This window comes from Echinops telfairi, unplaced genomic scaffold (assembly GCF_000313985.2).
Source record: "Echinops telfairi isolate 266 unplaced genomic scaffold, ASM31398v2 ScPeMD7_16;HRSCAF=60, whole genome shotgun sequence".
In the NCBI taxonomy this organism is placed as follows: Eukaryota; Metazoa; Chordata; class Mammalia; order Afrosoricida; family Tenrecidae; genus Echinops; species Echinops telfairi.
The window spans coordinates 2,620,988-2,634,919 of record NW_022103913.1 but is presented as its reverse complement, the minus strand read 5'-3'; the positions used below and the strand labels follow the sequence as shown (position 1 = coordinate 2,634,919).

Genomic DNA, 13,932 nt, shown 5'->3' with positions numbered 1-13,932 from the left:
TATTAGTGCATCTGTTTCTTGCATTCTCAGAACAGAAGTCAACTGATTGCTAGACTGCATTGTTGTTCTAAGTTGCAGTTCACAGATTGGCCCAAGCTCTCATCCTTTTTCTTGCTCTCTCTCACCAGGGCATGCCTCAAAATACAGGGAAGCACTTTCAGACGACTTTCTCAACCTGGAGTTTGAGAATTAAGTAGAGATCAAGTTTAGATCTCAATTTGTGTGTGCTTAAGGAGCCCTGGTGTATTGAACGGCTATCCTCAAGAATGGCGGTGCAAACCCACTAGCAACTCCAGAGAGAAAGATGAAGCTATCTGCTTGTATGAAAGTTTACAGTCTCAGAAACCATAAGGAGCACTTCACTCTGGCCAGTAGGGTTGCTATGAATCGGAATTAACTTGATGGCAGTGGGTTTAATTTGGCTTGATTTTATATTTGATTAAATGATTCATTCATAACCTGAGATCTACTTTGTTTTACCATGTTGACCAGGCACAGACTTCTGTTCAGGGATACTGTCATATGAACCATAGTTTTCTCACCTACAAACTGGGTTAATATCTGCTTCAGAGGATTAATGTATGTTATTGCGGTTAGTTGTCACTCAGTTGGATCTGACTCATGGGGACCTTATGTGTAACAGAACAAAAACATTGTCATGATTGCTGAGTCCATGGTTGTTGGAGTCCATTTCTGTGGAGGTATTAACTAAATGCTGTTTCTATTCCTTTGTCCACATGCCCCTTTGGGTCCCAAATACATTTGTTTGCCTTATTCCACTAGCAGCTTTTTATTCTCATGTATCTTCCAATAAACTGCCTCTGAGGGTGTTGTAAGTGTATATACACAGAGAAGCCACATGAGGGGAAAGGTCTCTGAACAAGGAAAGACTGATGCTGGAAAAATTGATTAGAAAGAAAGTGCAGTCTCCAGAGAAGTTCAGGGTCAGCCCGTTCATCTGTTTTCTTTTCTTCTGGAAAGCAGCCTTCGGGTAGGGTTTCAGAAACTAGTCCTTAAACTTCGTGAGAGCAGAGACCTTGTCTCTTTCATCCACCAGGACCTGGAATTAGTCTTGCTCCTGGTGAACACTCAGTCAATTTCCCCCAACTCATAGTGGAGTCTGATTGGCCTCTGGGTGAATCATGAGAAGCTGCGGGAGGTTTGTAGGGGAAAAGAGCGGGGAAGCAACGGAGGAGGGACTTTCACAGGAGGTGGGAGTGGAACCATTTACTTGTTGCTTACCCTGAAGCATTTGATTTGTGAAACAATCCTTGAAATCCCCTGATGTGAAGATTGATCTGAACTAGGTCAGTGGGAGGCCCACTGTCCAGTCCAGTCAAAAACCACACCTCTCGCTCATCCCAACATGGTTCCCTTTAGGGTCACTTTTTGTCTGGAAAGAGCAATCTTCTTGCTGCTTGGAACTTTATGGAGCATCAGCATGGTGCTGGGTCCAAGGCGGAGAAGAGAAGTTCTATTTCTCCTAGATCTCTAAGTTTCCTCATGGGACATGAGGTTCTGTGAAAATGTGAAACAAGTCATTACCACTAACATGCAATTTAGCTCACATACCTGAAAACATCATCATGTGCTGAAAGTTCCACGGGATTTTTTGTTTGCGGCCCAGGTTCAGAAGGAAGGAGAGGGGGTATATGTTGCATGCTCTTGCAACAAAAATTGCTAGCTGTGAGTAAGCACAGGAAAACATTAAGGAAAATGTTGCTGCAATGAAGTGAGAGTACTTATGCTTAAAATCTCTCTATGTTATGGCCCAGAAAGCAGGAATAAATATGTCAATACATATATGCCCAATTTACTCCCCCAATTCATATTTTGATGTCAATTTTTTTTCCAGAAATAATAGAGAACTGGTGTCTCTCTTCGGATATATGCTTGGTTTAAAATTGTTAACTCAATGCCATTTCAATCACCATAAATTTTCTCATCACATTTATATTTCCAATGAGGGACTCAATCCTCAATTCTGCTGTAAAATGCAAGTCAGGGAGATGTGGCATTATCTTCTCAAGCAGCACTTCAGAAGATCCATGTGCTTCTGCGCGCGATTGCCATCTCCTTCCCCTCAGTTTGTGCTCTGTCTCTATCAGGCTTTGCTTATGTTTTTGTTTCTTTTGGTGGATTCAATTTTGAGAGGAATTGCCTGTCTAAATGTAGAATACAACTGCTGCTTTAAGAGATACTTTACTAAAACCCACGTTTTACAGATAAAAGCCTACAAAAATATAGATAGTATTAATCTCTCCTTTTTTTGGTGGAGGGGAGGGAGTCATTATTGACATCTTATGGTCTATTTATTCCAGATTGTCTTCATTTGGAATAGGGTCAGTTTTATTTTTGTGTGTGTGGGGAGGGTGGGGTGGGGGGAGAGGGGAAAGCGGGCAGAGGGAGCCTCTGTTTGAGATCCAGGTTCAAGATGAAATTTGGAAGTGTGGCTCAGTGTTCATTAAAAAGGGACTAAGAGGCAATAGAGGTGCTTAGTTGGAAAAGATCTTACAGAGATTTGGGGCCCTCCAGACTGTTCCAATTTTTGGCTGTGGTCGCATGAGGGGCAGTCTGCCCATTTTCCAGGCGGGAAGAAACACAACAGCTGTGGATCTCCTTGGGGGTAGCCCCCATGGTTCATTATTCTTCAGACAGACAGCCATTCCCATGATGTCTTCTGCCAACACTGGAGCTAGAAAAGTCCTTCACTAAAAGTGACCCAGGATTGTATCTGCCCTGCTTCTTCCAGAGAGATAAACATATACCACGTAATGCCTGGGAAGGCACACCTTTCACACTGGTTTCATTTCCTCTTTATTCTCTCTATCCTAGTTCGAAGGTTCCTTGGTTAAAAAAAAAAAAAAGTCCCATCATGCAATGAAAACATTTCCAAAGCTGAATAATTCTGGCTGTCAGGAGAGATACTCCTGACCTTCTGATATGCTCTAATGCATATTCAATCCATTTCTCAGTGTTGAATGGATCCACATACTTTTTTTTTCTCACAAAAACGATTCGTAATCTTAATTGAACATCTTTTAAATACTGGAAAAATGTCCTTTTCTTTGTTTCCTCCTTTCATTCCCCTGAGTATTTTCTCAATGTCTCTTCTGAAAATATAAGCATTTTAATAAAGCCTCCGATTTAAGAGGATGCTTTTCTGCTCGGACTAGAAATTACTTGCCAATGTTGAATTTGAGCCTTGCCACAAACCCAAGGAAATTACTTTCAAAATTTAACAGAATAATAAGAAAAAGTTAGTCATGTGTTCCTTCCCACAATCCCACATGCTGTATTTCAAAGGATACAAAAGCGCCAAGCATAAACAGGGCGTTAAAGATGTGATTCTGGAACGTGAACAGCGCCAGGCCCATGTAACAAAAGATGACATTCTCGGCCAGAAAGTTCATAAATTCAAACAACTGAAAACGAAACAGAAACCAAGCCCATTAATTATGACTCAGATTCAAGTTCACTGACTTTTCTTTAACAATTTGGATGACTGAATGGGCCCCCTTTGCTTGGGAAGCTCATGCCTACAGACTTGGGCTTAGCCTGTGGAGGACCAACGGGTCTTGCCTCTTCTGTCAAGTCAGCTGACTCTGCCTTGGTTCTTCATCTTGACCCGATACCACAGCCAGTCAACATCCCATTCTTTCTAACTGCAAGGCTGCCAGAGAGATGCCCCAGGTAAGATTAACCAACATGTTCTTTCATAGAACAAGTCTGATTAAGTTGACAAATTATTCCCTGCTTAAAAAAAAACAAACAAAACCAAAACTGAAGCTATGTAATTTGCTTAAGTTATACTGCCATAAAAAAAATCAAAGTCTGTTTAGCCCTTTTTGCATAGCAACCAGTAGATGCACTTAAGCCTTAAGTCCTCAACTTGGAAGAGCTGGAAAAAAACAAAGCTTTAACCAAATTATTTTCTTCAGGCAGACAGAAAGGAGAAACTTGGAAAACTTGGAAATGCCAAATGAGGATGAATGTGGATTTTATTTCAACATAGAATAATCAGTATATTTTAAAGCCTAGACAATGCTACTCATTATATTGACTGATGTAAGTAGTTATCCATTAGATGTCTACAATTTCTAGCTGGTAAAAAGAAAATGATTAATCCCCGGGATCAGTTTATGCAGCAAGAACACAATAGATACATCAAATTAAGTGAGAAGAATGGAGTAATAATATGCTATGGTGAGGGATGCTCCTCAGAGCTATTCTTAGGTCATTAACTAAACAATTTAAGTTGAACATAAAAAAAGAAAACACTCTCCATCCTCCAGATTAAAAATATAAGGGGAAATCATCCACAGACCACAATAAAGGCAGATATGGAAGAGACTTTGTTTTTCTTCCCAGACTTGTGATTTGAAGTTTCTGAAATTCCATTCTGGCGTTACATAAATCTCCATGGTAGGGAATGTCTTTGGAGGCATTCCTTTGGACTTTTAAAAAAACTCATTTTTTTTTTTTTCATGTAATGTATTTACAACCTCACAAATAATGTCCAATACCAGTTCACTGACACTTGACAGGGAGAAAAACAGAGTCTTGTCAGAAACATTATTTAAACCAGTAATAGAAGGAACGTGTTAACAAAGATAGAGCTCTTTCAGTATAAGATGGTCTTCCTGCAGCGGCAGTGATCGTCAATTATCCTGAGCACTTGTTTTATTTTCCAGGTCAGCTCCTCAAAACAAACCCTGTCACTTATAAAAACAAAGGAAGTGTGAAAACAGGCGGGTGGGGTGGGAGACATATTGGTTGAGGAACACTTTATCTCATTATGTCTTTACTTTTTCAAAAGGAGTGATTTGGTCATCTAATTTGGAGCACTAAAGAAAGAGAAGTCTACATTCATTTCTCCCATTCTCATCCCAAGAATATTTCACCATAGAAGGGACATGTTTGCTTCCTAGGAGCTACTTAGCTTCTTTGTAGCCATACCACAATTTCCTTCTGGGGATCCATTTCCTTCCTCACTTCCAGCCCATAGCTTGAATTCTCTATACTTAGAGGTTATCAGTACTGTTAAATACTCTCAAATCCTTTCTGCCTCACAGTGACGTGTACAGAGACCAAAACATGGCCCACCCCTGCCCATCCTCACAATCATTGCTATGTTTGCTGCCAAGGTCCCTCTCACATCAACAACGATCTCTCTCATTTTATGTCCTCTTCTGAATATGGCTTGAATTCCCAGTAGTTCCTTATGCAGGTACTATTACAATAATTTTAAGGTAACCTTTAGCAAAATTTCGCTTTTATATAATTTTATGTTGATTCACTTTTTTAAAAATTTGGCACAATGTCTATTGATCTCTTTCAATCTTCCAAATATATTAGCATAGACAAGGCTTACAGCATTGCATCCCCTTATTGAAACATATCAATTTGTATTCCACTAATTCCTGCTTCCTTCCAATGCCTTAAATGTAGTTTGGGGTTCTTTCATTAATATCATCATTTCTTGATCATATGCTATATCTTGAAATGCTTGACTATCAATCAATTATTTTTAGTACTGTAATGATGTGGCTGTTTCTTCCTTCCTTCCTTTCTTCCTTCCTTCTTCCTTCCTTCCTTCCTTCCTTTGTGCTTCCTCCCATTTATTATTTAGTCCCCTTTTCTTCTTCTCCATCTTACATCGTCTTTTAAAAACTTATTCATTTGTTTGAATTTTTTTTACTGTGAGTTGAAGGTAAGCTTACAGAGCAAATCTCTGTTCAACTCTTTTATTTCATCATTTCTTACATTCACTTCAACTATTCTACATTCAAGAACAAATTTCAGTCTATTCTGACCCACATTTTCATTTTCCTTCCCTGTAATTTTAATGTCATTTTGTTGTCTTCAAATGATCCCTAGTGGCATAGCTGCTATGAGTTGGGCTGTGATCCATAAGGTTAGTAGTTCAAACCCACCAGCCACTCTCAAGAAGAAAGACGGGGTTTTCCACTGTAAAGAATTAGAGTCTTGGAAACTCACAGGGGGCAGTTCTACCCTGTGTTTTCGGGTTGTTATGAGTCTGCACTGACTCGATGGCAGTGAGTTTTGTGGTGGTGGTTATTCTCATGCGTGATGTCCTACAGTCAATTGCTCTACCACTGAGCTATGCCCTCTCATGTGTGATGTCCTGGCTGTCAGCCAACTCATCCTTAGTGTTCAATGCATCTAATTTATTCTTGAAATGGCCTCTAGTTTTGGATGAGATATACTCACGACCTTGGGGACTTATTGTTGGGTAAACACCAGACTGCTGACTACATGGCTGGTGGTTGAAACTCACCGGTTGCTCTTTGGGAGAAAGATGAGACTATATGCGCCCATAAAGACTTGCAGGCTCAAGAATCTTTTTTAAGGGACTGCTAGTCAGAATCAACTAGATGGCAGTGAGTTTGATTTTCAGAATTTTGGTTTAGGCTGAAATTGCATATGGATCCTTTATTGTCTGTTCTGCTGTTGGACCCTGACCTTGTTCTGACTCATGATATTGAGCTTCTCCTTCAACACTCTTAAAAGATGAGTTGATTAGTTTCCTGCATATTCCATCTAGTGAGGACTGCATGTATAGTCTTACGTTGTTGAAAAAAAGATATTTGCAATGAGGAAGTTAATTCGTCTTGCAAAATTCTATTATATGATCTACAATGTCATTTCTATCACCCAGGCCATATATTCCAACTCCTTATCCTTCTTAAGTTTTTAACTTTCACATTTCAACTAATCACTGGTAATTATCAATGCATATTGATTACATGTTTTATCAATTTCAGGCTGAAGAAGTGATAAAATCTTCAATTTCTTCACCATTGGAATAAAGAGATGTTGGTATATAAGTTTGAATAATAGTTCTTCATATTAACTGGTCTTCATTTAGGTGTATGGATATTCTCCTATCATTGACAGTGTCATACTATAGGATACATTTTGAAATACTCTTTGTTAATCAATGTGATGCTGTTCCTCTTCAATTTGTCATTCCTGGCATAGTAGCCTATGTAATTGCCCAATTCAAAATATCAATCACAGTCCATCTCAACTCACTAACATCTAGGATATCTATCTTCACATGTTGTCTCAATTTTGACAACTTCCAATTTTCCTAGTCTGGATTTTCAGATTATTTGTTCAGCATGCAGGACAAATGTATGGTGAAAGGATATAACCCTGACACCTACTTCTCCTGATTTTAAACCACCATGCAGTGTTCCCCATGTGATATTTCTACAAGTGCCACTGGATCCATGCAGTTTCTGCGTGAGCACAATGAAATGTTCTAGAATTCCCATTCTTCTCAGAGCTATCAGATTTTTATGATCCATACAGTCAATTGCTTTAGATTAATAAGACACAAATGAACATCTTTCTGGTAGTCTCTGCTTCCAGCCAGATGTATCTCATGTCAGCAATGATAACCCTCATGACATGCCCACATATGAATACAACTTGAATTTGTGCCAGCTCCATTGAAAACTTTGTTGAATGAGCTTCAGTAAAATTGTATTTGTATGTTATATTAATAATATATTTTGACCATTTTCTCATTCTGTTGGGTCAGCTTTATTTAGCCTGGGTGCAGATGGATCACTTTGAGTCAGTTGGCCAGCTAGCTGTCTCGGTATAGGTGAATGCATGCTTCCAGTGTTTGAACATCTTGTTGAAAAGGGCAGTTTGAGAATAAGTATTATAATGAAATGTGCTAAGGCCTGGAGTGAGGAAGCCAAGGGGGTGGAATATGCTTAGCATATTTCAAGCACAAGAATGAAGAAAAAACTCAATCCTCAAGTTGGAATATTTAAAGATTCTAAGGGCAAAATAGTGAATGATGAAGGAAGCATAAAAAGATTGAAGGATATAGACTCATTGAACTAAAAATAACTGGTTGAACATAAATCATTTGATGAAGTATCAAATGGGTAAGAACCAATAGCACTGGAGGAAGAAGTCCAAGCTTCATTGAAGACAAACAAACAAAAAAAGTCCATCAACATAACTTAATTTAAAAAATTCAATATCTTGGCCTTAAAATTCTGCATGTCTTGTTTGCTAGTATAACTCTTCAAATACCTACTTATTCTGTATTTTATCTAGATTTAATAATTGCTTTGTAAAGAAGAGTTGCTTTGATATCTCAGAGCCAACTCTTCTTACATTCCTTGCCCCCCCTTCCCCTTGGTGACCTTTAGTGTCATGTAATCAATACCCACTCTTTTTTCCCTCCTTTGCATTACATTAGAAATATGTATTAATTTAGAGAGAAACAACAGTTTACACCATTGGGGGTAAACATAGATTGTTTAGAAAATATTGCAGAACATGTTGAGGGGAGGAAAAGAAACCCAAAACTCAAGGTGTTTTACTAACTTATTCTTTATAATGAAATAATTTCCAGATGAAGCAATAATTTAAATACAATCAGGAGCTTGTAAGGAGCACTCTGACTATATTTCTTCCAAGACCATGTGTTCATTCTTCTGTCATTCCATGGTATAGCAATATTCTTCACCAACACTGTAGTTCAAATTCATTAATTCTTCTGAGGTCTCTCCCTTCTTCATTGTCCAGCTGAGACCCACCTTAGCCCTAAGGTGACATCTTTGTTTGTTAACACTTTAAAGAGGTCTTTGGAAACAGGTAATGGTACATAAATCTGACCAAAAAATGTATATAACTTTAATTAATTCAAGAATATTCATAATCCTCTTTCCATGGCTATACATTTGAATCGACTCCATCATTTTTAATGGCAGCACATTGTACAATGTATCCTCCTATCAAATTTTATTTCCTTAGACATTGGGCTGTTTCTATATTCTCCTTCTTAGGAACAAAGCAGTATTGTATGCCACTGCAATCCTTAGCTATTTTAGTGATTCGCCCTAATATACCACTTCTATACATTGGCTTCTTCTGCCAAAGGGCATGCATAAATTTTCCTTTTTAAATATACTCCCAGTCTGCCCTTCAGAAAGAATGAAGCAATTTACATTTCTACTAATGGTGAAAAGGGTGCCCTTTTCCTCAAACTATTGTCAACACTCATTTTTATCAACATATAAAAGCTCTGACAATCTGATAGAGTCACTTATTTTAGATTGTAGATGATTGTTTGCATTTTTAAAAAGGTTCCTTTCACAGCAATGTAGCCACACTGATTAGCACTCTTTTGTCTATTTATGTCATATAACTGCATATATCCAAATGAAGAGACTTCATAATAATTTCCTTCTTGGGACCTGTAAGGAAAATCTGTGAGCGAATTCAATTTTGTTTCACATGCAGAAATCTCCTGAAAACAGTTTTCAAAGGGGGATCGACAGCAAGGCCAAGCTGATAGACAAATTGATTTGATTATTAGGACTTTATTGCCTGAGTCTGCTTCTAAATAGTTAGCCACTGAGGGATAGTTTTACTTGATTTATTGGTTAAAAAAATTTGTGCGGGAGGGAGAAAAGATACTCTATCCCCAAACAAAAATATATTAAAAAATAAGTTTCAAACTAGTCACTTTAAAATTCAATATGAATATCCACAAATCTATTCACCTCACCTTGCACCAAAGAAAATAACTGGACACAAGTTTATCTACAATATTTAAGCAAAATTTATTTTACTTCCATTGGGTGGGGGTAGGGCAAGTTAATATTTAAGCTGCATAAAGACAGTCTGTGTTATGAATTCTGAAAGTTCATAGAAATCATTCATATGATAATTCAACAGCTTAATCTGGTAACTAAACCGTGTTTTCTGAAGATTTGTTAGATACCAGTTTTAGCCTAAGCTATTTACTAGAAACTAAATAAAAAGATTGTATCTGTTTTATAAAATATATTTCTTCACTAATTCTCACTGAATTTTTTTCTCCTGCTAGTATATAAGATTGAAATTTTATCCTATCCTGTGGTTAATGTGGATCAAGATTACAATGGTTTAATATACGTTGGCTAAGTAGCAGTAATTAAATTCACAGGAATTCTCAGCATGACTTTCATTTGGCTTACTTAGTACAGTTAGACACAATCTACTGACTTTCATCTACTTCTGCAAGAAAGGCATTTAAATTTATGTTAACTGGGAAGTACTCACAAAATGATCATAAAAATAAACTGGAAGGAACAACTAAAACATTCTCATATTTTCTCCCCAGGATTAATGCTATTTTGTTTTATTATTTTATTTGGTTATACATTTTTGTCTTTATTCCTAACTGGAAACTTTCTTCACAGAATATCTCAGAGTTCCTTTTTATATACTGCTGAGTCAATCTCTGACTATTTTGATCAAGCTGGCATGTAAATAAATATTTTTTATTCCACTATTGAGAAATTTGCAAACAAACTTTAATTTACAATGATTTACAATGTTGAAATTATAAACATTTGCTCCAGATGTTCTCAAATTTGCTTACATCCAATTCATCAGGAAATGTACTCAAGGTGAACTGCAATTAGTCAATAATTCCTCACTCGAAGGCATTACTGAACTCACCAACGTAGACTGTAGTAAAGAGGAAAACCGAGTTGCTCTGAGTTTTGTCTAAGCCACTCACCACTTTCTCTAACAAAGTGGGTCTCCCCATTATGCACAAGTCAGGCTCTAGAGCAGCCAGACGTCTCTTAATAATCTTGGTGGATATTTGTTAAGCTTCAGAATTTCCAAAGCATATATTCATATGTATCACAGAGTTCAAATTTCTGGAGTTGTCAGGGGAGATATTTGTGACTGTTTATATTTTATTCAAATAAAGAAACCTGAGAAGTAAATTTCTTTCTATTCAACTAGTAAAAAGAACAAGAGCCATGTGCAACTCTATGGGTTTGCTGTTGGATTGCTAACTAAAGGCTGGTAGTTCAAATTCAACAGGGATTCCAAAAGAAAAAGATAATATTATCCACTCCAGTAAAGATTTATAGTCTCAGGAAATCTACAGTGGGTTGGAACCAACTTGATGGTAGTGGGTTTACAGAAATAACAAAGGGTGGCTTGAGGAGGATCCTTCTTTTTTTCCCCAGGAGAAAACAGATTTTTACTTTTTTTTTTTTCTTTTTTAACATTTTATTAGGGGCTCATACAACTGTTATCCCAATCCATACACACATTCTTATAAACATCTATGATGCCCACACACTTACTCAAGCCAATGCCTCCCCCCTCAAAGAAAACACAAAAGTAGAAAACAAAAATCTTGCTATGCAGTTGTTGATGAAAGACAAGTGTCTTTATCCCTTTTCCAACAAGATTTTCCACTTTTCAACATCCTGGACTTTTTCGTGTGAACTTTAAGGTACCAAATGTTCTCAAAGTTCAGTTAGGACAGACTCAAGGTTGTATTTTGGATTTTGTGGCATTAATTCTCTTCAACTTCATCCTGAACTTATATATGAGCAATTGATGGTCTGTTCCATACTCATTCCTTGACCTTCTTTTGACTGTTGATAGCAAACATTTCTCTCGTCTATTCCCTCATATGTAGTTTATTTAATTCCTGTTTATTCCATAGGTCGGAATCTGTGGTTATAGTCACCATTCATATTGCTGAAAAAAAGATATTTCCAACTAAGCAGTTCTTGGTCTTGCAAAATTCTATCATGCAATCCCCAGCTTTGCTTCTATCACCAACGCCCCATATTCCAATTATTGTTCATCCGTCCTATTCCAACTTTCACATTTCATTTGCCGTATAATTATCAATGCATTTACCTATGTGTTTGATCAATTTCAGATGGAATAAGTTGATAGAATTCTTAAATTATTTCATCACTAGTGATTCTTCCATTAATTTGAAAAATAGAGTAAATTTGACTTATCAAATGCTAATGATAGAAGACCTGATTAGTAATGTGTGACATCAGGAGCATCACACACGAAGAAAGTAAAAAGTCATTAAAAAGACAGAAAAGAGAGAAATGATCAAAGTAGATATCAGAGAAAGCTGAACCTTGCTCTTGATTGTAGAGTAATGAAAACAAATGGAAGAAATGAAGTGAAGACTTGAACAAACAATTCTAAAAGGCAGCCTGAGAAGGCAAAATAAAATAATATAAAGAAACATGCAAAGAGCTGGAGTTAGAACACCAAAATGAAAGAATATGCTCAGCATATCTCAGGTGGAAAGAATGGAAGAAAAAATTCAAGCCTCAAGTTGCAATATTAAAAGATTCTTTGGGTAAAACATTGAACTATGCAGAGAGCATCCAAAGACTCTGGAATGACTACACAGTCACTGTGTCAAAAAAAACTGATCAACAATCAAGCATTTCAAGAGGTAGCATAGGATCAAGAATCTGTGGTACTGAATCACAAAAAACAAGGTCCTAGGAATTGAGAAAATACTAATTGAAATGCTTTAACAACTGGAAATACTTACCTATGTTAAGATTTTTGGAAGCCAGCTACTTAGCTATTTGTACACATTTTTAAAAAAGTAAATGTTAAAATTATCAAATAATATCATTAATATTGCATATAAGTAAACTGTTGCTGAAGATCATTCAATAATGGTTGTAGCATTACATAGCCATGGGATTGCCAGAAATTCAAATTGGATTATGAAGTGGATATGGCACAAGGGCTATCATTGTTGACATCAGATGGATCTTGACTGAAGGAAGAGAATATTGACTATACAAATGATTCAACATTGTGGATCATAAGGGATTGTGGATAGCTTAGAGAAGAATGGAAACTCCAGAACATTTAATTGTGCTCAGGCAGAACCTGTACATAGAACAAGACCATGTTCAATAAGAACATGGGAATACTCCATGGTTCAAATATAGGGGCGGTGTGCATCAAGGTTGCATCGCTCACCATATTTATTCAATCTGCATGTTGAGTGAAAAAACTGAGAACTATTGGGCTGCTAGCCATGAGGTAAGTGGCCAAACCCATCAGCTGTGTCATCGAATAAAGCTAAGGCTGTCTGCTCCTGTGAAGATTTACAATCTCAGGAACTATATATAGGATTGCTATGATGCAGAATGGACTCAGTGGCAGTGGTTTCTGTTGGGGATTTGGGGCGGGGGGCGGGGTTGAGATTTTTTGTGTGTTTCACACATGGGGAAATTTAGGCTTAAGGAGGTTAAGTAGCTCATTCTGGGTTACATATTTGTAATAATAAGTGTGACACTAATATCTAACATTTAAAATCATGAAAGATATGTGTCAGGATGTATCATTTTACCCTATTTAATCTGAATGCTGAGGAAATAATCTGAGAAGCTGGACTATATGAAGAAGAGCACGGTATCAGGATTGGAGGAAGGCTTACGGACAGTGTTGATATGCAGATGCCATAACCACGCTTGTTGCAAGCACAGAGGCCTTGAAGGACTTGCTGATGAAAATCAAGGACTGCAGTCTTCAATGTAGATTACAACTCAATGTAAAGGCAACCAAGTTTCTCACAACTGGATTGATAGACAGCATCATGATGAAGTGGGGGAAAGATTGAAATTGTAAAGGATTTCATTTTCCTCAGACCCACAATCAATGCTCATGGAAGCAGCTGTCGAGAAATCAAAGGACATGTTGCATTGGGCAAATCTGCTGCACAAAATTAATTTTTGCCCCACCCAAGCTATGATATTTTCAATCATCTGAAAGAGGGCAGTAAATAAATACTGATGAGGTGCTGGTGAGGTATACTGAAAGTACCATGAGCTGCTAGAAAAACAAACAAATCTGTCTTGGAAGAAGTACAGCCAGAATGCTCCTAAAGTGTGTGAGAACCTCATCTCACATACTTTGGGCATGTTATCAGGAGAGATCATTTCTTGGAATAGCACATAATGCTTGGTGAAGTAAAAGTGCATTGAAAAAGATGAAGGTCCTCAACAAGTGGATGCAACCGTGGCTAAAATATAAAATATGTGCTTGACTCAATGGATGTCTGTATGGACTGTGATAAGAATTGTA

General features: G+C 37.3%; 1 protein-coding gene across 1 annotated transcript in view; it reads right to left on the bottom strand.

Annotated features, from left to right (window-relative positions):
• Nucleotides 1-13,932, bottom strand: part of SLC9A9 (solute carrier family 9 member A9) — an 859,212-nt gene that overhangs the window by 353,001 nt on the left and 492,279 nt on the right. The window contains exons 10-11 of the mRNA XM_045287469.1: nucleotides 3,312-3,425; nucleotides 1,573-1,684 (exon numbers count right to left, since the gene is read on the bottom strand). Of these exons, the coding sequence (XP_045143404.1) occupies nucleotides 1,573-1,684; nucleotides 3,312-3,425 (226 nt within the window). The remainder of the gene's footprint in view (nucleotides 1-1,572; nucleotides 1,685-3,311; nucleotides 3,426-13,932) is intronic.